We start from the raw sequence: 27,650 nt of genomic DNA, 5'->3' as shown, positions 1-27,650 counted from the left end.
TGCAAGAAAATAGGGATGCGAACTACAGCTTATGTGAGACGGATCAAGCCAAGGCGATAAAAGCAGCCATCACATAGTCTAGACGTATATTAAGAATGAGCAAACATCTAAGCAGAGAGTAAATCCACAGGCTCGAGGGCCCATTAAAGGTGTAGAGCAACCAAGCAAAGACACAAGATTCTAAGATAACAAGCAGGGCTAAGAGGTCCATGAGAGAGAGTGGACCATTCCACAAAGACTAACTACAACCCTGAGAAGATGCATAAATGCTTTGGAAAGGGAGCTGACAAGATATATCCAAAGTATATGGAAAGGGATGAGAACAATAACCTTTTTCCTGCCTCAGTGAAACTTCCAAGTTTTTGGAGGACTGAAAGTGAAACAAGTTAATTTGGGAAGACTTGACAATTGAAACATATGTTCATGAGCCTCAGCAAAACTGAGTGACGTTTGTACAAGTGACAGTTAGTATAAGCCAAATACAGAGAACTGTGGTGAACGTTTATTTACAAGAACTGTTACCCAAGGAGGGGGCGAGCTAAAAGATCCTAACAACTCAAGCCTAACAGGCATTTATCATTTATGCATAGCAGTAGGGCCATTTAGTAAAAGTAGGTTTGGGACTGAAAACATGCTTTTCATCTTGACTAAACGTGCTGTCGAGCACCTTAGATTTTCAGTTGAAGACGGGGAATCTCATCGTAGCAGTAAGGCCAGGTGAGGGAGTTTTTCATTTAAGTTAATTAAAAAATATGTTTAACCCTCTCCAGTTTTCTGACTCCTGTTTCTGGCATACCGCACACACCTTTCCATTGTACTCCTGTTTATTTTTTACCCTAGACACTTTGATGTGGCATTCCAGTGAGTTAATACATTATAAAACTCAAAAATAAACATACACATTTCTTTGTGAGTGGGCCTTATCGTATCTTTATACAAGAACCTCCCCTCCTGAGTGAATACAGGATGGGCTGCTATGTTATTAATACGAGTTTTGGACAAGCTTGTTGGGCACCCTTTTGTTATACTGCTTGTTTGGTTTTCTGTATCTATCACTATGGGATTGTATGAAAAACCTCCCTAGCAGCGATAAAGGGGAATATCTGAGTGCATTTGGCAAAGTGATGATGGAAAAAATATAAAATGGAGATAATCTTGACTAGGTCCGGGATGTAGTGGGTTAAGTGGAGAGGACCCATCATAGATCCCTGAGTGGCTCATAGGGAGGATGGTATTGTCAAGGGATTGTTCATTAAAGTGATGACAAATTATTGTTCCTGTAGGCGGCAATCCAGCTGAATGCTGATTCTTGAACACCTAAAACAGAGAGAGTTGGGAGGAGACAGGTGTAGTTAACTGTGATTAAGACTGCTGAGAAGTTAAGGAGAATGAGGATAGAGGATAGGTTGTAGTGTTGGGCTGAGGTGAAGATGTTGGAGACCAGGGTAAGGGCTGTTTCAGTAGAATACTGGTTGCCTTACTCCTATTGGAGTGTGTCAGAGAGATTGTTAGTCTCATGAACATTAATGTTGTGTTCAAATGCTACCTTCTCCAGAACGTGAAAGCAGTGGGAGAGAAGAGAGATGGGTCTGTAGTTTGCCAGGCAACCAGTGTTCGCTTAAGACCTCTTAAGAATAGTTGAAAAAGTAGTGATCCGAAAGCAAGTGTAGAAAATGTACGGGTGCTAGCGTGTTGTGTATCCTATGCAGCCTAGGATGGGTTGGCTGTTGAGAGAATGACAGTCAAAGGGTTAGGTAGGGGCGAACGATCTAAGGCAAGGAGGCAGAGAGGTATGAGCAAGTGATGAGAAGGAGGGGGGAGACTGAGAAGAGCTTTGAAGGTGCCATGGATGTAGGTATCCTAGTAGAGCTAAAGTGCAAAGTCAGTGGCTGAACCTGGGAGTGGGAAGATTGGCATTGTGGTTCACAGCATGGCATGGAAGGTAGAGAGAAGTTATCAGGGGTGTGAGTGGAGAGATGAGATGAGGTTAGTAAATTAGTGTACCCTGGTGGCATTAAGAGCTGTGGTGTGATCCAAGGGAACATTATTGTCGAGCTTAGTGCACATATTCCTATTTGCCTTTGAGCAGTGGCACCTTTTTTTAAAGTGCCTTTTTGAGAAGAAAATTGACTTTCTAGAACAGTGTTGAGAGTATCTCTTTGGGGGAATATTTGGAGGAGAAATTGCAAACCTGAGAATTTGATGAGTTAGTACAATTTGGAAAATGTAGTGGTGTCTTGTGATTGATTGCCAAGTTGGAAATGGTTCAGAATACTTACTCTCACCTCATTCATTTTTCTTGTTGTAGGGCAGATATCCTGCTCCCAGATAAGCTTGCTTTCTCCATTCTTTGGTTAAAACCTTGCTTCGTAGAGTTTGTTTGCACCTGTTAGACTGATGCTTTTAACCAATGGAAGTTTAAGCTCTCTGTGGGAAGTATCATTTAGAGGCAATAATTCATAAATTAAATTCGTCCTTCATTGCGTCAGAACAGTATTCTTGCTTTGAATTTGTGCAAAAGCGGGTTGTATTTATGCTCCAAATCATGGAGGTATACCTTTGTTTCCTCAGTGGCTCCTAAGTATTTGGAATGTCAAGGGAAATCACTCGGGTCAGTGGCATCGACTTATGCTGGTAGTAAGTCAGGGTCACGACTGGGGAGGTGGTAGAGCAAGACTAGAGGATTGAATTTCAGCCGAGCCATGCAGTATGCCTTGAATGAATGTTTTCAAGTGGATTAGGTGTTCGGAAGGGAGGGATGAGGGACTGTGACATCAAAGTGAATAAGTGAGTGTTTGGAAAGTGAGGGGCACAATGGGGAATTTGCCTCTGTGGAGGAGGGGTGATGGAAATTCAAGTTTGGGAGAGGTATATTACCTGGTGTAAGATATATTTATGGTAAGCATAGGAACATTGCAACAGATGGACACCTTGATTTCATACCCCCTAATTATACAGTCCCAACCCACAATTCTGGGGTCATGAAACAGGGCATTTCATCAAATGGACGAAATCACAGGTGAAATCACATCAAAAGTGGTCTCCAGCTTTATGCAGGTGAAGTCACCACAATGTTACACAATCATCACAGGAAGCTTTTCTAAAAAGGAAATTGACCAGCCAGTATTTATCTCACTATTTCCTGCACACAAACACTAATTTGCATAATCAATTTTGTATACACATTGAAGTCTAAATAACAAAAAAACATTCTAATTATAAATCTGCTGCTTGCTGGCTATATGGTTAAATGTACCAAATATCAATGAGAATGGCAGATGGTTCATAACAATAACATGATTCTTCAAAACATTTTATTTTTTGTAATATGCAAACCTCATTCAGTTAAACTTTACATAATATTTCGGTCTTTTGCTTTCCCTCAATATTACCAACACGTTTTATTATAAAGGAACTGTTGCATGCACCCCACTTTTCCCAAATAAATATGGTGCTTAGGGTAACCAATATTTCTATGTCTTTTAAAATAAGCTCATAATGAATCACATCAAACTCCTACAGGTTTTAGGTTAGGGAAGCAGTGTCGCCAATTCAGAACACACACTATTTCAGCTCACCCAGCACAACCTAGGAGAATAGTTTATATTGAGAAAATATAAATACCCCTCCATTCCCAAATCACATCTGAATCTCACTGTGCATTTTCCGAAGAGGGGATGCATGAGCTTTATCGTCATACTATTCTTATGAAGACAGAAATGACTCAATTAAACTTGCTCTCATCTCCCCCTCTTTATTAAATAGTGATGGCCTTCACAGACTACACATTAGTCTCTGGTATGGACATCATCATGCTGTTGGACCCCCTCCTCTTCCTCACCACTTCCAGTACTTCCTTGCTTTGGGGCATCTCGGCCCTGAGCAACCCAGCAGAGGGAAAACAGCTGAGGGCCTTCCTCCAGCCTTTCTTCCAGCCTCTTTGCCTCTTCGCTTTTGAGCTATTGCTTTGCTGTGTCCTGCTACTTGCTTGTGAGTACCAAATGCGTCGTTGCTCAGCCCCACCCTCACCATGCACTGCTCTTACTATCACTTCTCTTCTACATCTCTCTTCATTCTGCTGTGCTCAAAACGATTTCAACTCACTTTCTATCCCCTCATCCCTTTTCCTCAATGGTACCCCACTTCTCCCTTATTGACTCTCTCTACTCGCAAAACCTCCAGCCCTAACTTTAAGTACACCTCCTAATCTCACATCTACCCCATTCCCATTTTACTTCGCAGACTCAACATCAGTATCCTTCTACATCGTACTCTCTTTAGATTGATCTTTGGAATGCACAAATTGTCTTCAACAGGACTTCCTTGACCTCTGACTTTCTTCTTTTTCATTTTCCCTCCCTTGACCCCATTACCCTTACAGAAACCTGGATTTCTCCCTCAGACTTTGAAAGCCTTTCTACCCTGCATGACCCTGCCTCCACCTTCACCCACACTACCTGCATAACTGGTAGGGGTGGTGGTGTATGACTGTTCGCATCTTCCAAACTTCCTATCTCTCCTACTGCCCTAGTTCTCCCTCTTTCGAATACACTATCTCTGCAATCACTGCTCACTATGGCATTCATATTTTATCTCTCTATCGGCCACCTGGTCCTGCTGGACAATGTATTGACCACCTCTCCCAACAAATAGACTCCCTTCCTCCCCATTGTCACTTGTGAATTTAACCTCCCCTCTCTGTTCACTCCTCTATCCACTGATTTAAGTGATTAAATGTCTAAAGAGGGTTGAAAATCTGAGAGAATGGAGAAGAAACATTTAAATCAATGTAGACTTCAAGAACATGTATGTGCACACATTCAACCAGCTCAGAACTTATGAAAATGGGGGATAAGCACAAATTCCATGTGGAAGGTATCTTTGAATTTACCAAAAATGTAAATTTACAAAGAGAGATTGAACAAAAGAAAAACCTCATAGCACGTGAGCAATTGGAAATATGTTTAAATTGGTTTAGAAAAGCTACACATAGGGGTTGGGGAATTGAGAATGAGGGGCTTGAAGGACACAAACGATAAACTAAGAAGCACATTACAGAAGAAGAAAAATAGACAGGAAATTGAATGGGATCAGAACAAGTAAGGATTAGGCTGGTCTCACATTACTTTGCTCTATCCTCTACGTATAGTGGAGAATAAGACAGAAGTGGAGGGTAAGGGGGGAAATATTATACAAGTGCTAGGTACTTCGAATGGAAACTGTAATAATGTGTGCATTTCTGTAACAGCAGTGACACAGTGTCAAGCTACAGCTATATAGCAAGCACAACCCCAAGTACCAGCAATGGGTGCAGAGGCACAGATCAAATTTAGAACCTGGTAAACCTGAGCGTGCATGCAAGAACTGTTTCCCCCTATACCATAGGCCCCTCAACACTTGCTCAGGCTCAGTGCATAGTGCACAGTTACAATCCTTGCTGCAGCAACTGCTAGGGGTTGTAAGGTAGGCCAAATAACCGATACAATCCAAGGGGTCAATATGAAGTGCACAATTTGCAAGGAAAACAAGTATCATTACATGCAAATACGGCTAGGAGGATCAGCCAGCTCCTTAGAACTGAAAAACTAAAAGCTCTCTCGATACGCTCATACTAGTTACATTTTTATAGATGAAGACGACAAAACAACATTTGTTACAAATTCTTAATCCCACGTTCCCCATTGGCTAGTCCCTATACAAAAATGTAAACATACCCTACAGTACATCATTGGTTAATAACTTATTTATGGCGACATTAATACAACCCCCTGCAAATGACCTGAATGTGCAGTCAGCAGAAAATACATTGTTCTTGGCCCACTACCTTCAAATAACCTGTTGCAACAATGGACCTTTCTTGGTCAAAACAACTTTGGCTAACTTGCAATGTGCATGCCCCCCGAGAGGACCCAATCATGAGCGAATGCAAATAGTAAGGTCAATATCTCGTGGCAACAAAATTGTCACCATACTCTTTTCCCATGAGACCAGAAAACTTGGCAACCCTGAATGGCTCTTTTGACCTTGCAGCAGCACCTCTTGCGACTCCCATCTTCAAACATGTTGCTTTCCTAGCACGCATCCTTCCCTATCTATCCTGGGAGACAGGTGGCTTTATGAAAAATGCAGCTGAGACAATGCTCTTGGAAACTCATTTCTCAAATGTATTTGCTCTAATCCGCCTCACACCTGCAGTTCCAATAGTCTAGTCTTTTTGAACTGGGGGCAGTATAACCACACCTCAGTTCTGTATTCTGGCAGTAGTTCAACACCATGTCTCGTTCTCACCAGCTCTGCCCTCACAACAGCTGCACTAATCTAATCGTCAGGGACAAACAGATCTAATATGGACTAATACTAAAATGGACTGCTCAGCTTTGCATCATGAACTACTATCTCGGCATTGCTTCTCTCTTCCTCCTCTAATAATCTTGGCTGTCTGAACACTTGCTGGGGGATAGCAGGAATACAATCTAATTAATGGAACAGGGCAGAAGCTCAATAATGCAGCCTTGTGCTTCTTTACTGATAAGGAGCTGCAGCCTCTGGGCCTAGTTCAGAATGGCAGTACTCTGGCTAACATGACAGATAGCCCCTTTGCTTCTAAAAAGCAACACCTTGCCTGCTGTTTGCACTGTGTGGAACTTCAGCCATCCTTTACACTAAATACAAAAAGCCTTTATCAATATAAGAAAAATATATTCTGAGCTCTCCTAAATGGAAACAAAACTCAACTTCATTCACTAATGCTGGCTACACAGCCCTTAAAATGTAATGGGACTAAACTCTAACTATAATGAATAATGTTGTTGCTGCTCCTCATTTCACCTTATAATGCTCTCTAAAGCATGTCAAAACTAAATACAAGTGATGCGTGTACCGCAATGCTAAACCAAATAGCAAAAATGCTGACACTAAAATGACCAGCTCTCCATGCTAATAAAATGTATGCAGCCTGAACCTTCTTCCTCGTCTGGGACACTGTACCTGCATCCCAACAGGGTTGGCACAGATAGTTCTGATAATTTGGTTACGGTACATGCCCTGTATACTCCCTGTACTTGAGAAATGTATCAAAATGTTCCAACTATTTGGGAGAATCATGAGAAATGTATTGATGAATTTAGGAACATGATCTAGTGCAATAACCTTTCCTGGGCTGATATGAAGCAGTTTGAGGTTGATGATCCCCACTGAGGTTTGACATAATTTAATGCAGTTGACGGTTTGACTCAATGAGGCTCTAGAAACAGATGCACAAATTATACAAGCTAGATATAATTTGGTTAAGGAAGTTACAGTGTTGTCTTAGAAGGACTGATTGGGCAAAAAATAATAATAATAAGCAAACAAACGATTAATCTTCTGCAGATTATCTGGATCATTTGAAGATTGTTCTCACTTAACTTTCAGGGATAAATAAGCCAGCTGCTTCTTTGCATGGGGTGGCAGACCAAACACTCACAGAACTTGAGATGATAGCGAATCACTGTGTTTCCTGGTAGGAAAGGAAGAGATGACAGAATGTAAGTTTAAGACCTTTCAATTGCACAATTTACAGGGGTGTGGCAGAGTAGTAAACTCAAATGTGAATGCAAATGTGGGAGTTGGGCGGCCTGTGAACAATTGAGGGCCAGATGCAGCAGGGAACGGGGTAGGGGGTGGAGTGATGGGTTTGCAGGTATTGCAAAATGGTTATGTGACAATTAACACAGCATGCCATACTGTAATTGAGCCATTCCCTCTTCTTCATATTGTGAAGAAAGCCCCTGTTGAAATACAATTCCTGGTTAGTGATAGTCCAGTATGTCTAACAAACATATGAGTGCAAATCATCCTGAAGTTGCCTAAGCCAACAACAGTGAGCCAAATGAGATATTTTGGGGGCAAATGCGTGCTATCAGCAAAGAAAATGGGTTATGCTAACATTGTGTGCACTGATAAGAAATTATACAATTGCACACACTAGAGACCTTGGTATGGTCACCAGTTTCAGAAGAAGCCTTCCAGAGGTAAAAAGAGCTCTTGTCAGTGCACCTTAGTTTTCCCAGTAACAAAAGGCCCTTCATTTTTGCTGCCGTGAGATATGGGGATATGCAGGAGCAGTGTTGACACCAAAGCTGACACAAAAGCAAGGTGATACACATCGACCCTATGCATATTATTTTACTAGAGTTGATCCAGTCACTGGTGGACTGCCACTCCGTTTGCAGTCCGTTTCAGTGGTCGCTTTCGCTGTACAATCCTCAGAACGGTTGGTGTTAGGTAGACCCTGTCATGGGAGCTCTGCCCCATGCAGTTACTGCATTGCTGTTGAAAGCAAAAACATAGAATATGTCTGATTCTTACATTCCAAAATATTAACTTATCTTGCTTAACTTTACACATGTTACATTTACAAAATGATAATGTTTAAATCCAGCTTTGCAGCTACCAAGCCGATAGACTGGGAACCCCATAGTTGTATCTTAGTAAACACAACACTTACCAAACCATGAAAAGATGTGTACAAGACCCGGTTAAAACACACTGAATAAGAATTGTATGTAGATGGCCTTGTTTGAGGAATGAAAAAGTTGAAATCCAGGTAAGCGATGTGAACTGCACATGAGGTTATTGAACATGCTCCGCTTCCTGATGTTTTCTATGACAACATTGTAGAATTAGTTGCATTGACACGAGTGGGACATCTAGTGGAAGGGAAAGGGCCATGATATTTACTGACCTGTGTTATGCCTTCTGCATTCTGCATGATTTTCACTTACTTTGTAGTGAAAGGGGCTTCTTAATCTACAGCAGGTGCAGCCATAGCTAATGATCCACATGTAGATTCTCTTCTCCATTTATTAATGTTGTCCAAATAACTACTGGTGGTTATGTGTGCTGCACATCAATCCCCTAGAGATAACATAACACAGGGAACACCCTTTCTTGAAAAGTGGCAGTCGAAGCCGGCCTTTCTCCTGTTTCCTTGGCTAACACATATTTTCCCTAAATGTGAATGCAGCCAATGGCTCTACCCTCTTCTACCCTTGATGAACTTGCTGAAATACAAGAGTGTGCTCCAGGTGCAGAGAAACATGCACGGGGCAAGGTAGAATGTGTTCTCACACTGACAAGCTCTAGCTTTTTAAAAATGGTATTTTAGTAATACCTAAATCTCTTTCATATTATTTTTCCTACATGCTTCATGAAATAGCGCACAAAGGCCAAGGGATGATGGTCAGTCAACTATGGAGGGAATGGTATGTCTCAGGTTTTTCGCCAGTACCTGAACAGCTGTGCAAGCAGTGACTGGTATGCCTGCAGTAAAATCCAGGAGAGAGCACGAGTGTCTACGATGCACTGCACCCCACCCATTGGAATCCATCCGCCAGAATCCAATGCAATTTCATCCAACTACCAAAGCTGGCAGGATGCAGTTTGTGTTGGCTATAGTTGACATGAATTTAAACTGGGTTGAAGCCTGTCTTACTCGCAAAGCATATATGAAAACGGTGTTAAAGATGCTCATGAGTGATTTTATTCTATAGTTTGGAATGCCAGTAAGTATAAATAGTAATCACAGAACACAGGTCATCGGAAAATTGATTAGGAGTTATGTATAGTGTTAAATATATATCAAATGTTCCATTGCCTTTATCACTCCCAAAAGAGCGATGGACGAGGGAAGAAAAAATTGGGTCCTGGGAAAGAAGATTACAAAGATTTGTACAGAAACTGGCTTGAAGGGGCCAGATGCACTAACTCTCACTTCAATGAGCATGCACGGTATAGCAAACAGCAAAACGGGCTTCAGCCCATATTAATTTCTCACTGGCAGACCACTTTCCTTACCAGAATCACCTGCTACCATTAAATAGAGTAAAGTGCAACTGCTTGATGATGCCATACTCCAGTATTGTACAAATTTGGTAAAGGCAGTGACGTGCGTCTATTTGCAGGTCCTGCAAGTGGTGCCAAAATCTGAGACATCTGTCATCCTTTCAAGCCAAGCAGTTTGGTCTTTGTACAAACTCTTAATTAAAAAGACTGTCTCGCTGATAAATGGAAAAGTCCCTTAAAGTGTTTCTAGTAGGTAACATAGAAGTGCGATGCTGAAATGTTCTGACCTGGATGTTTACAAGTCACGGTCGGCCAGTTTGGATTGGTATCTGGTCTTCACATCTAATGCATTACCATTGAGGCATTTGCATCAAAAAATATGCATCGAATGCATGTTTTTTAAAGGTAAAGGGTTTAGTTTAATTTTAATGAGTTTTAAAGGGTAAAAAACAGGTGATTGGGGGACCCTCATTAAAAAAAAAAGAATTAAAAAAGATGCATTTGATTAAAATTTTTCGATGCAAATTTTTCGATGGAATGGTCCCTCGATGGTAATAATTCCATGCAATTACCATAAACCGTTTGGATTAAGTCCAGGTGAGATGCTTTTTCTTAAGAGCTCGGATAATGAACAATGTGGGTCAGTTCAGAGACTGGCGGGTTTACACCCAAGGCAATGATGGAGCAAATCAGGAACTGACACTGGTGGAAAAAGCTGGGGATCTTTCCTGGAGCCAGTGAATGTGGTTTTGACCAAGTACTATCAGCTTGCAATACATTGGCAAACTGTGGAGGCTTTGTCCAAAACAGTACCAGATTCAGAATGGGCAGGAAAAAGACATTCCCAAAAACTGAATGCGTTTCTCCAAAAACCAGTAAACAGTCTGTCAAACAAATTGGGTGGTCCACAACAACACAGAAAACTAACATCATCTCCTAATGCACAACCAATCTTTATTTTCTGAAACGAGGAAAGTTCCAAAAGCGAGAAATCTAATGAATGACAGTTGGAACCATGACGGAAGTAAAAGAAGTGGTAATGGTGGAGGCAGTCTTCAAGGTAAGTTATTTTATTGAATGCACGAACGGTGGTAGAGGCTGAAATAACCCCAGGTTTTAGTGTGCTGCAAAAGGACTAGGATGACTCCAGTGGGAAAAGTTATGTTTTTACTTATGAACTTTACACCAAACTGTTAGTTGTTACAGATGGCACATGAAGGACTCCACGTCTTAGAAAGGATTAAAGGATCTTTATTGAAGTTTTAATGGGTCCTAAGGTGTCCCTCTTTCTCTCGTCTTCAAGCACCTCCTCCATAACACAGGCGTTCTTAGCTCCCAGTTAGTAGTAGTTACTGATTCTTTTACCATCAGTATGCTTAAAGGCTAAATATGCTCTGGCGTTGACCTAAGGGCTTGTGGCTTAATCTAAATAAAACTCCCTCAAAGACTTTCTAACTATCCAGAGGTTAGTTGTCCAATGGGGTTTGGGGTTGTGTTTTTCAGACAAAAACTGCTGGATTGGTTCTCCTTTCTTTCATGCCCTTACACTTCTGTCCATCTTCCTTCCTGATGTTCTCTGCTCACTTCTCTCCTCCAATCAACTCCACCCATCTTAACCACTTCTACTCCCTATCTCTTTCTTTTCTGTTCCTGCAATGGTCCTTCCCCCTTTCTACACCTTGCCTGCAGCATTTGATTTCATTACTATCTCGTCCCAAACTACTGGTCCGCTTTCCTCACTATGACACCATCCTTCACTCTACCACATCTTCCTCTGCGCTACAACTCCCTCCACCACTCTACAAATCCCTCCTCGACTCTACAATTCCTTCCCCCACTCTATAGCACCCTCCTCCACTCTACCCACTACTGCTACCTCTCCCCATACATCCTAGTGAGATTCTCTTATTTTACTCACACAATGAATTCACATTCACGCCCTACATTCTTTCTCCTAACCACATGTGTCACACTCTCACACACAATCAAATTGTCAAGGAATTCCCCCCACAGTCTGCTGCTCCTTCCTTCCTCCTGCTGGTCTCTTAGTCTGCCACATCATTCTCCTCTGACCTCACCAAACAACCCACAACTTCCTGCTTCCTTTGCCTCTTTTCTTGCAACACCTCCTGTGTCCATTGGTTTCCTTGGCCTTTTCTTCTTCTCCCAATAGGGTCTAGCTGCAGCAAAGGTTACAAATAGTGAGATAAGTCCCACCTACCTTATCCATGTACAACAATGATGGTGTTCCTCCAAGCTGATGGTCTGATTTTGTTCTAGGGGTCCATGATTCTGGCTCCTCTAAGGTAATTCCCATGTATTCAGGGTTTTGGTCCCTTTGTCTTATTCCCTGGTGGTATATGGCATTGCCCATAGCAGTATGCTCTGTGTGTTCGATGCTCAGCAACACAGCACAGGCTGCCAGCATGGCGCATACTGCCACTCTTCTCCCGATACCTTTTTAACAACTTCTTTGCCATCTCAACAACTACCACTGTATGGCGGGTTGTGTGATCCACCTGTGGGTTGCTCATGTTTGCCTGGGCTTGGGTCTTTGGTGGCTTCAAGTGGAGAGCAAGTGGCACTACGCGACTGCTCTCCCACTTCTGGTTCTCTCTGCTCTCTTAGCTCAGCATATTCTTCCTAGATAGAAAAACTCTGGTGAGAATTTTTTTGGCAAGGCATGGCGTGAGACAAGGTTGCACTGCACCACTACATGCTGGTGCTCTCAACACCCACCATACACCCCAGGGTAAGGACTGTCTTGCATTTTCTCCTGCTCCAGTCATTCAAGAGGAGTCCCTATCCCTACTTGACAAGGCCTGGGTACTGGGCTTGTCACACAATGAAATGAAATTACTGGGGCAGTGGGGCAATTGCCTGCTTAGATAAGCTGTCAATACTGCAAACTCATTGCACCCATATCTAATGTGTATATAATCAACCACTCAAAGATAAACTGCTCAGGAATGCGATTGTGATTAAAGAGCAAAAGCCATGGTACAAACTCTGTGTAATGGAATGCATCCAGAATTGAATAATGGTGATAGATATGCTCCTCAGCATCAACAATGCCTCCCTCACAGAAGGATAATTCCCGGACACCCTCAAGACTGGTCTCATACGACCTATTTTGATAAAAACAACCCTAGATCCAGACAACCTGCCCAACTAGAGGCCCATTACGAACCTCCCGTTTATTGGCAAAATATTGGCGTAAGTAGTTGGTACACAACTACTCGCTAGAATCAGAACAACTCCACCACCTAAATGACAGTCAGGGTTCCGCCTAAATTGTAGCATTGAGACATCCACCATCCAGGTGGTGGATGATGCTCTCCTAATCATGGATAAAGGTGACTCATGCCTCCTCATCCTCCTTGACCTCCCCCTTTCATTCATTTTCCTCCCTCTAATCTTACTTTCTCCCCCCATGCTCGTAACCTAGGCTTTCACTTTGACTCTTCTCTCACTTTTTCCCACCATATCTCACTCAACTCTAATGCCTGTCGCTGCCACCTATACAATATTCGCAACGGTCGCCCCTCCCTTACTTTCCATGCTACTAAACTTTTAATATCCTCTCTTATCTTTTCTCGCCTCTTCTACTGCTCCTCCTTACTTTTTGGTCTACCTACTTCACATCTTGCACCCCTCAAATCTATCACTCTGCCATCCGTACCCTCTGTCTTCTCTCCCCCCGAGACTCCATCTCTGCTTCCCTATCCTCCATTGGCTGGCTCCCTTTTCACTCTCAACTTAAATTTCATTTTCTCTGCCTGGTCTTCAAATCTCTCCATGATCTTGCTCCCCCTTATCTCTCTTCCCTTCTCTCTTTCTACACTCCCTCTCATTCCCTTTGTTTCACTGACCACTTCCTCCTCACTGTTCCTCCCTCCCCTTGTGCCTCCTCCCGTTTCCGCTCCTTCCAACTCCTGGCCCCCCTCCACTGGAACTCCTTACCTCTCTCTATCCGCTCTACTCCTACTTTTTCCTCTTTCCGCACGTCCCTTAAATCTCTCCTTCTCCATTACCCACCATGACACCACTCCCTCCTCTCACTCCCCCTCTCCCACCCCTTTCCTTCTTCCCCCCCTTAGCCTCTCCCCCTACTTTCCCCCACCCCATCCTCACCCCTTCCTTTCCCTCCTCCTCCCCCTACCCTCCCTCCCTCTTCCTCCTAGCTTTACCCCTCTTCTCTCCTTCCCCCCTCTGTCTAATTGCTCTACATACTGTTTGTGGTGACTGATTCAAGATTGTAATTTGCTTCGGTTGTTACTGTTTTTGTTATGTTAAATGTACCCTGTTGTTGTAAATGTGCAGCGCTTTGGTATAAAGCGCTATATAATATTAATAAATACAAAATACAATACACACCATCCTTCTCTCCCTCCTTGCTGATGGGATGTGCTTCTCTGGCTCTGTCCTAAATTGGTTGACCTCCTACCTCTCATGCAGACACCAGGCTGTCCAGATGACCATGTTGCATTCTAACCAATGGCAGGTCTCCTGCAAAGTCCCCCAGGCTCCATTCTATAACCAATCCTTTTTAACCTTTACATGGAGCCTCTGGGCACTCTCCTCAAAATCTCAAAATAGCCATCCACCAATACGCAGATGATACTCAGTTGTACATGACAGTTAATAGGGCACATGACATCATTCATCTCCGTGATTACCCAGCCATTATCCAGTCCTGGATGTTGACTGCCTACCTCAAGCTAAACCACTCAGAATTCTCTCTCATCAGTCCGCCCGCTATAATAAAACTTGTCCAACAATGGCTCAATGATATGCGCCTAGAATCAATTGATCCACAAATCTCAGACTCAACAAAATCCTTAGTCTTCACCATTGACAGCAATCTGTCCTTCCAGAAACACATAGCCAAGAAGGCCCAAATAGCCTGCCTCAGAATCTCTACCCTTTGAAAAATCAAACCCTTCATCCTGCTGCAAGACCTCCGAACCGCATTGCAGGCACTTGTGGCCTCACACATCGATGAGGGAAATGCTCTACTGACAGGATTCCCGGCTACACAATTGCCTCCCCTAAAAGCAGTCCACCACACTGCAGGACATCTTATTATGGGAGCACATACATTTGACCGAATTACACCCATCATACGCAAACTGAAATTGCTTTCACTCTAAGCCAGGATACTTTTCAAGACTGCATGTATCATCTATAAAGTAGTCACAAGTAGCATATCAGCGTACCTGGTGTCTAAACTCCACATATTGGGTGGCCGACGCTCCTCGCGCAGCAAATCAACCAACCGGCTTAGCTTGCAACTCTTCCGCAAACAATCCTTCTCTTGTCATGTACCCACCCTCTGGAATCCAATCCCGGTGTCAGCTCAGAATGCCCTCACAATTCTTCAATTTCTAAAATCTCTCAAAACATGGCTCTTTCAACAACTCCTGACCAAGGAATAATTCCAATGAACGCAAATACTGATGCACAGACCTCACAGTACTGCACTACTGTTCAAAGAGGCCAGCCCAAATGCCAGCGCAATCTGTACAGTGCTGTGCTGCTCTCGAGCTAGGTCTGCGCTTTAAACAATTAAATAAAAAAAAGTAATGCCCCATTAGGGGTATTGCAATACCTTTGCCTAGATTGAACTTTCAAGTAACCTCCCATTTTACAAATTGTTCTGCTGGAACAGCGATATGCTGGTACAGCAAAAGGACATTCCGATGGTCAAGAGAGACCTGACATGTCATGTATGGAATGGTGTAAATATCAGGGCCTCAGCCTTGATATTTACCGCAGTCGGTTGCACGAAGAAAGGTTGGTCATATTGGAAAAGACACAGGACTGCTAAACAGAGCACAATTGTCAAAAATAAATGCACCCATGGGAGGGCTCCAAGTGATTGGAGACATAAGCAGCAACACACAAACTGTTCTAATCAAGTTTTTGTCTAATATCACAACTTTTGGCAAAAGATGAAGTGAGATATTGCATGTAGCGGAAATCCTAAATTACCTGAACAGTGAACTGATATGATATGATAAGTCATTTACAACGTGCCTGTACAGAAGTGTTTCTGGGCGCGACAAGGCAAGGAGGGGGAAAAAGAAGCAGGACAAAACAATGATCTTACTATGCCTTGTGTCATTCAGATCGTACAAGTTTGGGGAAGAGGGAGGGGAGAAGTGCCAGGGCCCAGAAGTGCAGGTAACTCAATAAGTGCTGCTGGAGGCTGCCTCATAAGTGCAGTGGGAAGGGGCTGTAGGGTTGCAAATGCAGGCCCTTAAGTACTGCGGGAGCCCGGAGGCACTGCAAGGGCAACTGGACATGCAGGAGCCTGGGCCTGAGTTCAGTGGGTGGCCAGGTGACCAGTGCGCGGAGCACTCAGGGACATCAGCAGGGGAGAGGAAGATATGATATATTTTATTTATATAGGAAGAGAGAAAGTGGAAGCAAAAAGGAAGGTCTTGAGTTGCTTCCAGAACTGGAGATCGTTCTGCTCAAGTTTGAGAGAGGCAGGGAGGCTGTTCCAAAAGGAGGCTCCAGCCAAGAAGAGAGATCTGCACCCCCACCTTCTGCTTGGAGAAGCGTCTGACCCTCAGAGTTGGAGGTGGATGAGTGGAGAGCTTGAGAAGGAAGAGAGAGTTGGAGGTAGTGTGGCCCCAGGTCCCAGAAAGCCTTGTGGGCGATGGAAAGGGTCTTGAGCTTGATCCTTGCAGACACAGGGAGCCAATGAAGAGATTTCAGAGCTGGACAAATACGATCCCTGGGTTTGAAGCCAAGGACAAGTGTTGCAGTCCTGTTCTGGATAATTTGTAAAGGTTGAAAAGTAGAGACAGATTTAGAAAGGGGCTTTTGCAATAGTCCAACCTAGAGAGGACCAGGGCTCAGGAGACAGTGAACTTCTGGGGGAAAGTGAGAAAAGGCAGAATACCTCTTAGGAGGTGCAGCTGATAATGTGACATCTTAGAGACGTCGGAGATGTGTGGGCAGAAGGACATGGTGGAGTCGAAGATGACACCAAGGTTATTAGCCTCACAGGAAGGAGCAGGAAGAGGGCCATGGATGGGTGGCCAAAGAGAGAGAGTAAAGGAGGGAGCAGGTATCCTGATGTGAAGGATCTCAGTCTTACTGGCATTAAGGCAGAGATCTTTGCCCGCACACCATTCCTGAACAGTCTGGTATGAGTAAAGGAGCAGAGGTGGCTGAGGGGAGCCTGAAAGAGAGCTAGGTGTCATCCACAAAACACTGAAAATTGGAGCAGAATGTAGCGATGCAGTGGGCAAGAGGTTCCAGGTAGTGCTTGAAAAGCCAAGGAGAAAGGTTAGACCCCTGGGGAACACCACAAGTAGAAAGAGAGCTAGAAGAGAGGAAAGACCCCAGTTGGAACTGGGATGGTTGGTCAGTGAGAAAGGTGGTCAACCAGGCCAGGGCCTGACCAGTGATACCCAGGTTGTCACGGAGGCGATTAAGCAGGATGGCATGGTTGACCATGTCAAAAGCAGAGGAGAGATCAAGGATCACGAGGACAAAAGGAAAATTAGTGTCAACATTAGAGAGCAGGTGTTCAGGAGAGCAGTGTATGTGCTTTTGGAAGCTCTGAAGCCAGACTGGTGGTTATGGAGACAACCAACAGATTTAGTATGCAGAGTAAGATGGGAGAAGGCCAGCTTTTCCAGGAGTTTGTCCAGGAAAGAAGTGATGGAGATCAGGCGACAGTTAGCCGGAGAGGAAGTATCGACAGAGGGTTCTTTAGAAGGGGGTGCACAAGGGATTGCTTAAGGGGGAGGAGTGATTGCAGAAATCAGCCACGGCTGGAGCAAGGGTGTCGATGTGGTCCTTGATGGTTCTGGATGAGCAGGGGTGAACATGCTTTGATGAGACTTTCATAGATTGGAATTGTGGAGACACCTTGTCAGGGGTGAACAGCGGAAAGGAGGAGGAGAAATGGCAGAAAACAGGCTGGGGCTGGTAGTAGAGGAGCAGGAGGAAGAGGAGGTAGAGGAAAAGAGAGTGGCCAGGTGGGCCTGAGTTTTAGTGGTGAAATGAGAAGCCAAGGCTCTGCAGAAGGCCTGGGAGGGAACGGGAGAGGTAGACACTGCAGCAGGATTGGCCAGCTCATTGCAGATTTTGAAGAGTTTGGCAAAGTTATTAGATTCCGTAGAGACGCGGGCTTGGATGTAGGCTCTCTTCTTAGAGAGGACAGAGAGTCTGTACTGACTTTGGAGCAGGCGGCAGGCCAGTTTATCGGAGGGTGCGTCTGATGCCCTCCACTTCCTCTCAGCCGCCTTACACTTGCGTTTAAGGGTTGCGAGGTTGGAATCATACCAAGAGTTGCACTTGGATGTGGGCTTTAAACGGATCCTCATGACAGGGGCAAGGGCGTCAAGAGTGTTGATAATGATCCAAGATGTTGGGGGAATATGGTGGAGTATCAGCAACTCTGTAGTCCTGCCGGAGCATTTGGTACCTGGCAGTGAAACTGTGAGATGGCCCAGTGCTCTTTCAATGACTGTGGACCAGGCAAAGAAATATAGACTCCAACATATTGATTAAACATGGCATTTGGGAAAGCTACAGATGGGATTTGGTTATACAACAAGATGCATGGGAAATCCTGCACCCTAAAAAGCATAATTGCTATGTTGTAAGTGTTCTTGAAGTGAAGCACTTTATGTGCATCGTCTCAGAAGTGATTAGGCTCTGTGGTAAAAAATATACTAAAAATTCTGTGTATGAACATGGCAAGGCCCAGCCAGGTATAGTTTTTTGATGGACGAATATCCTGGAAAGATGCTGAGAAAAGGCCTGATGTCGAATGCAACTAGAATATTCATTGTGAATGACAGCTGTATTCATCCGTTTGTAGAGCTGTTAGGTGAAACTGAAAGATATTATTTCAAGTACGGTAGTGCAGTAAAAATGGTGTTAACAGGACCAGTAATTTTGTTATCGTAGGATTAGCGCTCCACTGTACTAGGGGTTTGGCGGTAAGGTGGATGTTTTACCTCTCGCAAAAAGCTGGAGATAAAACCTCTCCACCTCAAGCAGAAAGCCAGAGGTAAAACTTCCACATAAGTGCCAAAACCCAATGCATTTACTGCATGGTAATACTCCTCATGGTGAATCTGCCAAACATCCCCATAGAGTCATTTGGACTGTAAAATTAGGGATGTACACAGCATTACCACCGCTCATGATCCACATGACTGGCTGACCGCACCTGTTACCTAGTCTGGCAGAAATTCTGTGGATTTAACACCAGATTACCTCAAAACTCGTAATAAGGCCTTTAATGCTTATTGGCCTGAAGAAATTGTAAGTACATTTAAAATATGAGTCAAAGTTGAATGGCTCAATTAAAAAAAAGTATTGTTTTGACAATGTATTAGCACTGATACCATAGACACAAAAGATTGAAGATAAAAAGAAAGAAAGTTATGTGTTCCATATAAGATATTAAAAAGAAAAGAATGTGTTTAAATTAGCCCATCGTTCAGTAGACAGCAATGCATATAATCTGCTGTGCTACCCAGATATTTAAATTGACAGATTCTTATATGTGGGCAGTGCTTATTGCTGTAATTCTTGTCACCATAACTGTTGGCACTGTTAAACAAGTCAGAATAATACCCTTCATATATATACAACAAGAATGTTGCCTATGATTAGAATCAGTGTAGAAATTCAAATTTCAGAAGAAGTAGAACTAATGAAAACGTAGAATATGAAATACAAAAGCGAATGACCATTGAGTCTGTATAAATAAGCAGCAAACAACAAAAAGAACAAACAAATTTAAAAATGCAGGCAAAATTGGAAAAAACATTGAAATAAAACATAGAAGGAAAATTATAAAATGCTTACACTAATGTGTGCAGGTGGAATTTCAAAATAAACTTTCAAATTAGATGCAGTTTTGAGCAAAGAAAAACATAATTGTAAAATGCGTATCCAAAAGGAGAGAATAATAAAAAGTAAAGTTTTTTGTTATTTAAAGTGATTATGATTTACATAAAACCCTTTACACTCACAAACGATAAAAATGTATACAAACATTAATATATAATCAATCAATCAATCAAAATAATAAAACAATTAAGTGTCCTGCATCAATATACATTTCTCAGCTTCTCTCCATAGATAAAAGGAAGCTGCAGTCACAACCAGTGACTTAGCCTTAAACAGGCAAGACCAAAATAGGTCAATCTGGATTTGGGCTAAATTACAAACTAATGTCATATACCCTGCAAAATAAAATTTGACTAGTCCAGTACAAGCTGTCAAAATATGTTGTGGTGTTTCAATATATCCTTTACATAGATGACATGTTCTTAATTCAAACAGAACCCCCTTCCAATAGCCAGTGTGAGATAAGGTTGGTAATACATTGAAATGTACTTGCATTATAAATCTTCTCAAATCTACACTTTACACCTTGATGGTATAATCAAACGGCTTTAAGTAAGGGGAACTTTGTCTGACATATCCTTTGTAATTTTTCTTACTAGACAATTTCTCCATGTTATAAATATCAGTCCCAGGCCAATTCTTTTATCATTATGTTCTTCATGTGAGGGCTCAGATTAATAGATGTAGAGAAATTCTCAACCAATATCCATATGAAATTTCTTACAAGATGTTTTAAGTTCCCTTGCAATTCCCACAATTGCCACTTAGGAATCCTGAAAAAAGCCTAAACAGTGAATACCCATTATTTAAGTCACCCAAGATCATCAAGTAGAGCCGACTGCAGGCCATCTTCCACAAGGTCATTAAAGAGTTGAGACCAAGCTCACAACATATAGCCTCCATGGGAACTGATTTAGAGAGCCCTTGAACTTGGTGCCAAAGTTTACCCTCAATATATGTAAGCCACTTTATCTGTTTTATCATGACAATGTCAAGGTCATACAATATACCTGCAGGAATGCTGGCCTTGTATATCTTTAAATTTCCTTCCATAGAATGGTCACCATTAAGGGCAATATAGCTTTTAATCGCTCCAAATTTTTTATATACTTTTGGAGCCAAGCTGTTTTCAAGAATGGCCATACTAGGTTTATTCATTATAAGGACCCCAAGATATATATATAGGACTTAATCACTACAATCCTGATGCTATCAAGTTTCCACGTAAATGTATTAACTTTTCTTTGCATACTATCTATTATTAAAATTGTGTTTTTTTCCCTATGTATCTTTAAGTTATTATTAATTTTGGCATATGCATGTTAGGCATGCAAGGATCTCTTTAATCCCAGAGGAGTTCTACCCAGTATTACAGTGTCATCCGCGTAAGATAGCCATGGAATATGCTTGCTGTCTATACTTGGCAGATAGTTATTACAATTAGCAAGGGCATCATGCATGTTGGCCACATAAAGATTATACAATAAAGATGCCAACATGCAGCCGTGCTTGCAGAAATTATTGTGTTTATTATCATCAATAGCATCCCCGGGTGATTGAGTCTTGTAGCTACTGAGGTATCATGGAAAATTTGCCTGATGAAATAAAGCAACATGGAATCAAAACCCCAACCAGCAAGCTTATGCCTTAAACAAGAACGAATAGCACTGTCAAATGCCCCGCGTAATCAATGAAGCAGAGATAAAGTCTTAAACACAGAGGAGACACAGTGGTACATAAAAGGAAATTGAGGGCAGAGATGTTATGTAACATTCCCATTTCTTGGCAAAAGCCTGTTTGTTGTTTCTTCAATACATTATTGTCAAGAGCCCAAGTATTAAATCTTTTCAAAAGTAATTTGCAGAAAATCTTCAGGTGACATCATTCATAGCCAGCAAATGATAGTTTGCAGGATCAGCAAGTATGCCTTTCTTGTACACTGGTATTAAAATTGGTTGTTTCCAAACTAATTAGTATGCAGAGATCACACACAATCTTGTAATACATTTTATATAATAAATATGTCCAAAATAGAGGGGCCTTTTTTTATAACAATATTTGCTATACTGTCAGGACCATGAGCTCTTGAAGGTTTAAGTTGGTTAATAATCATCAATATATCTTCCACATCCACATTAAGATCAAATTGGTAATAAGTTAGATAATCTTTTTGGTCAGGCATATTCGTATGAATGTCATAGTATAACCCACAAATATAATTCGCCCAAGTGGCTTTTGTGATAGGATTCATTTCTTGATGTCCCATGCCTGGCATGTACCTATTATATAGGTACCAATATTTGTTATTGCCGTTGGAGAGAAGAGCGTTCAATATTAATTACCAATGTGCATTACGGGTAGAGTACCTATGGGCTTTAATACCGTTTTTATATTGAGTGCAAGCATTAGTGTTCATAATGTTTTTTTACTGGCAAATGGGAGTACTTATGTTTAACATCTTTAATGCTAAGCTTCAGTGCCCTTTTTTGAGAAGCAATCAAAACATCATAGATGCTTTTATTAGTCATTTTAGGGTGTAAATATCATTTTCTTTGCAAAAACTCCTGAAAGAAGGATGCCATCAAGTTCCTGCATGATGGATTGTACATCCAACTTATCCAATTCACCAGAGAGAACAACATTTCTCATCAATTTTTCTTTTTATTTCTCTAGTTTCTTCATTCCAAATCACTCTATTGCCCTATGCATGTATCATCGTATTACCTGACCTATAAGTACGAATTATGTCATGAGCCATGCCCAAGGTGATAGAATGATCACTAATATTATTGGCAATAATATTAAAATGAATAATATATCTTTTCAATCTCAAGGTTGGGAAGATATCGTCAATCCGAGTGCTAGACGTACCATTTGTCCACTTATAATAATAAAAAGAATCCAGATGATGTGGATTGAGTTAATTCAAACCAAAGTCTGCTAAACACTCCTCGCATCTCATTCCCTTAAAGGTCTGTTGAAGTGACGATTATGTCTCATTAATATAATCTCTTTGTGTGCCAGCTTTCATAGGCAGGGTACTATCATGATGAGATCCACGCTCATCATTAGATTCACAGGAAAGAACCAACTTAGCTAGATCACAATAAGCATTAAAGTCATCGACAATAACATACTGTCCACTTATGAAGTATTTTCACAATATAGTTCATAATTGCAGTAGTTTGTTTCCACCCTCACACCCCCGGTGCATCATACACATTAAGAATATGTATTATAGGTGAGCTCTGCTCCATGGACCCAGAAAGTGCTGCACATAAAACGTGTATGTATGACATGTGGTAAAAAATCAAACAAGTTCAACATGTTTTAGCAACAATGCATAGTCCTTCCATGGGTTTACCAGTGGATTCTTTTGTGGCATGTCGACAGATAGCCTTAAATCCATCTATTGTTAAACTATAACACAACCAGGTTTCTTGGTGGACAAAAATATCACTAGAATCAAGATAAAAAGATTGCTTATAAAAGATCAAAAACCTCTGGTATTCCAGTAAATAAAATGACAATCCATAAGTACAATTTTTGGTCAATAATTATTTTCCAGAAGAGCCACAGGCAACCAAGACCAACCCTCATTCAGCTCACTCAGTGCATCCCTCTTAATCCTAGGTTCACTCTCTATTATAAATCTCCCATTACTATTCTTGGTAATTTTCAGATTACTATGAGGTTTATTGAATTGATTCACTGAAGCTTCCAAGGAACTTTCAGTGTCATGGATTAACGAAAATTCAAATCCCATTTTTAGAAAGTTTCCATGGTAAAGTGCCAAATGATAGACAATGACCGGGGAAATTAAATGCACCAATGCCCAGTTGCTGGTCCTCTATAAAGCAGGGCGCTCCACCAATTCTATATACTTTGTACTGATAGTGTACAATTATGGTATACAAGGGATATGCTGAAGAACCTTCTCTCTGTTTAAGAAAGGACTCTCCACTTTAGTAAAAAGGTAAAAAGTTCATAAATTTTAATCATCCTTGAGGTACTACCAGATCTAATCTTTTGAATAGTTGCCATAATATTACTCAAGCTGGGTCGTGATTGTAGTCAAGGTTGTAATTCATCTTTAAGTTTGACCTCTTGAATTATACTTTTATCCTTCTGCAAATGTTTGTTTTGAAGTTCAACAATGTCATCACTACAATCTTGTTGTTGGTGGATTGGTATGCCTATGGTGGGAGTAGATGGGTCAGACCTATTATTAGAGGCTTCATATTGTTGTAACCAGGAATCCAGTGTACCTGTAGGGATTATTTGAAGAAGGTGCTTTGATTTCTTCTAATTATTGGGCAGATCCTTTTTGATCAGCTCACAGTTATCTGTAGATGATACACATGAGGTATTAGTGGTCAAGGTGCATGCCAGTGCTCTAGAATTCCTTCTGTGGGCACCCTGTTTTGAAAGGGTGTGCTAAAAGCACAAAAGGGAGAATCTGTCAAATCTCACACTACTTTATATATTTTCTGTGAAACAATGGCTTGATAGATATCACGGGCATAGCAGAATCACAGACATGACTAGAGACAAGCCATGCAAGAATCCCTATGCGCATACGACTATACAACCGTGATGTTAGGCTCTGGGGTCCAGGCATGCCCAGCAACAACTAACACATCACCCATGAAGGTGAGACGCATTTGCCTGAGAACCAGAATAAGCGGTTAAATTGGTGCTAGTCACCTGACCATGCCTCTTACGTATGATGGAGAGATCAACTGCAGGCAGATATCTTATCTCATGGGCAGGCCAATAGGAGTTTTACGGACCTAGCATGGTGCTGCTAAGCCACGCGCTCCAAGGTCAGAAATGTTCTGTTAATAAGCTAGTTGTTAATGTAACTGACTAAATATTTTGCACTGATTTCTGTATGGCCCTCATTGTGTAAACCCCTATAAATCCCAGCGGTTTCCCTGCTGAGGGCCTCACTTTTGGACTGGGGATACTCTGCCAGTTTCTCAGTACGGATATAAACCTGACTCTCTTGCCGCTGCCATCTTTCCCTAATAAATATTTTTTGTCTGTTTATGTTCTAGAATCGAGTGGAAATAAGCGATGTTGATCCAGAGGTCTTTAAAGAAATGATGGGATTTATTTACACAGGAAAATCGCCTCCAAATATTAAAAACATTGCAGGCAATCTGTTAGCAGCGGCAGACAAGGTACTTAACTAATACCATAAAAACATGAAATATGTCCATTTTCATTGTTGCTAGAGCCGACTGTAAAGTAGCCTTAATGTAGATTTTATAAGCACCTGTGTATTCTCAAAATAGTAACTAGAGCCATATATTTCAGTCGTTGTAAAGTGCCAGAAAGCAAAGGAACTCCCAGTTCAATGAGCAATCCTCTTTAATTCTATATTAGACATTTAAACATTCCTGTTCATGTTGCCACAAAAGAGCACTGTAATGCTACTTTATCAACACAGCTATCTTAAAACTTGCACTGCTCCTCGCTAATGGCATACAGGATTTTAAATAACTGAATCAGGTGGCTGTCACGGACCTGTCAGGGGAAGGAGGGGACGCCAACTCCTGCCCCATCACAGTCCCTGAAGGAGGGCCCCCCTCCCAACCTCTCCTTAGCCAAAGCATTGTGGCAGGTCCCTGGCAGGCACTGCCGCATTGCGGAGATGACTTTGCCCCACAGAGGAATGTTGGGCAAAGACGCCGCAGCAGGAGGCCAGCAGCATTAGGGCGTGAGGCAGCGTGAGAGACTCCCTATCCGAGAAGACCTCTGTGGAGGCTTTGTTGGAAGCTTGATGGGGAGGCAAAGAGGGATGCCGTCGACACAGCGATGGTTTTCATCTCGCTGCAGGGTGCAGCAAGCGTGACAGCACAGGACACAGTCGGCAGAAGCGAAGTGCCAGCTGGAGCCCGAGCAGGCACAAAAAAACACTAACTCTCCAGGGAATTTTTATTAATTAAAGGCCTCCACCATCGCCTACCATGTCACCAAATATTAATGTTATAAACAGAGGCCTCTCAAGGCCCTACTCCACTTGCCCACCTGGGATTGTGTTATATTAAACGGCTTAAAAGGCCCCCATTGATGCCTTCCATATCCACCATCCCTGGGCCCCGTCAAGGTCCATATTGAAAAGGGGCGGAGATTACAAGCCCTCTTAAACCCTCCCATGGCCTTGCTCTATCACAACCCCTGGAGACAGTAAGTGGTTGTATAAGCTAAGTGGCCAATCATGGGAGGAGGTGGGGTATGTAAGGAGGGGTGTGTGAGTGTGCAAGGGTGGGTTAGTGCAGTGAGGACAGGAGGTGGAGGAAGACGTCCGAGAGACCAGAGGGGGCGAGAGCGACAGGAGTGTGGTGGCTATTATAAGGAGGGGGTCTGTGGAGTATTTGTGTGTGAGAGTGGGCAGTGTAAGGAGTAGTAGCGAAATGGTAGTGGTAGTAGTGGCAGAGGTAGCAGTAGTTGGGAGTAGAGATAGTAGTTAGTGGAAGTAGCAGAGTAGCGAGAAAGTGGAATAAGTGGTAGAGTAGTAGTTAGTAGCAGAGGACGATAGTGAGCAGTAGTGAGTAGAAATATAAATAGATGGACAGTAGCAGTACGATGTAAAGTGATATTGATAGTAACGGAATAAGAACGCTAGTAGAGGAAGAGTAATAAGGGCGACAGTGAGTGGGAGATTAGGAGTAGCTAGTGGTAATAGTAGAGGGAGAGAAATTTACAAAGCAGTAGCAAGAGGCAAGGAAGTAGAGTGGGAGGAAAGGAACAACATAGGTAGCAGGAGGTAGCAAAAGTAAGAAGTGATATAGTTGAGAAGTGAGCAAAGTCAGATCCAAGTGTGGAGCTGGAAAGGTGGAGTGAGAGATCACAGGGACAGTAGTACGGTGGGTGGAGAACATCTGTAAAGACCTATTTAAGTGAAGGGTCAGGTATGAGAGGGTGCGAAAGAAGTAGGAGTGACACCAGGTGAAAGAAGGCACCATCCCTAACTCCCTAAGTCTACTAAGCAGGATAGGTCATGCAAAGCTGGAGGACCCCAAGAGAGATGGTTAGCCCACATCCAAGGGAAGTCATACTTAGCCCCGGAAAGTGCAAAGACAACAGGTGGCACTGATTGATAGTACTAACATCTGTTAAGGGAGAACTGTAATCTACCGGACTCAGGCTCACTGGTGCTAAAAAAACACCTCCAATGTACTGTACCTAAATATAATAAGTTCATGCTCACATTTACTAAATATGAAATTGTTTGCATTGCACAGTGCATTGAGCATCAAAGTTAAGCCTATGGCGCACACAACATGCCGCTTTAAGCATTGCTGATATGGGTAGACACAAAATTACATGTCTACACCGATGAGCCATAGAAGAAGCCACAGAGTCATTATAAGTATCATGGGAATAAGAGTGAAGAGACAAAAGAACATGTAGAACATGACAGAATGCATTTGTTAAAAAGTAGTTCACTTAGAGTCTTCAGTAGATACTAAACACTGAAATATAAACATGTCTTCTTGAGAAGAGCCATCTGCTGCAGTTACTGGTCAGCAGGCAATCTTCAGTCACTGACTGTCGCTGATGAATCAGAGATGGGTCTCATGAAAAAAAGTTCCAAACGGTTCTTATCTGTCAGGCAGGAAACAACTTGCTTTGGTATATTCTTTGTTACTTGTCACAATGAAATAAAAAGATTATACGGATCAGTATGAACCCAGCTGTGAGGATGTAGAACACAGGTGTGATCACAGAGCCTCTGTTTCCAAAAAAGTCCAAAGAAACTCTTCATTGGATTGAAAGAGAAAACTGTCTTGGTCAGCAGTCCATCGTTGATCCCAGAATGGAGCTGCCATTTGTTGAAGCAGAGCTTTCCAATAGGGCTTGAATCTCCACTTTCCATTCTGGTGTTCTCTCCAGCAGGTATTTGGCCAATTGCAGTGCTCTTT

At 42.3% G+C, this 27,650-nt stretch overlaps 1 protein-coding gene across 1 annotated transcript in view; it reads left to right on the top strand.

Annotated features, from left to right (window-relative positions):
- SPOPL (speckle type BTB/POZ protein like) overlaps positions 1-27,650 on the top strand; it is a 520,447-nt gene that overhangs the window by 300,668 nt on the left and 192,129 nt on the right. The window contains exon 8 of the mRNA XM_069617390.1: positions 24,777-24,902. Coding sequence (XP_069473491.1) covers positions 24,777-24,902 — 126 coding nt within the window. The remainder of the gene's footprint in view (positions 1-24,776; positions 24,903-27,650) is intronic.

The sequence above is a fragment of the Ambystoma mexicanum genome, chromosome 9 (assembly GCF_040938575.1).
Source record: "Ambystoma mexicanum isolate Mex_15411 chromosome 9, UKY_AmexF1_1, whole genome shotgun sequence".
Classification (NCBI taxonomy): Eukaryota; Metazoa; Chordata; class Amphibia; order Caudata; family Ambystomatidae; genus Ambystoma; species Ambystoma mexicanum.
The sequence above is the reverse complement of the archived record's forward strand: the minus strand, read 5'-3'. Positions and strand labels throughout refer to the sequence as shown.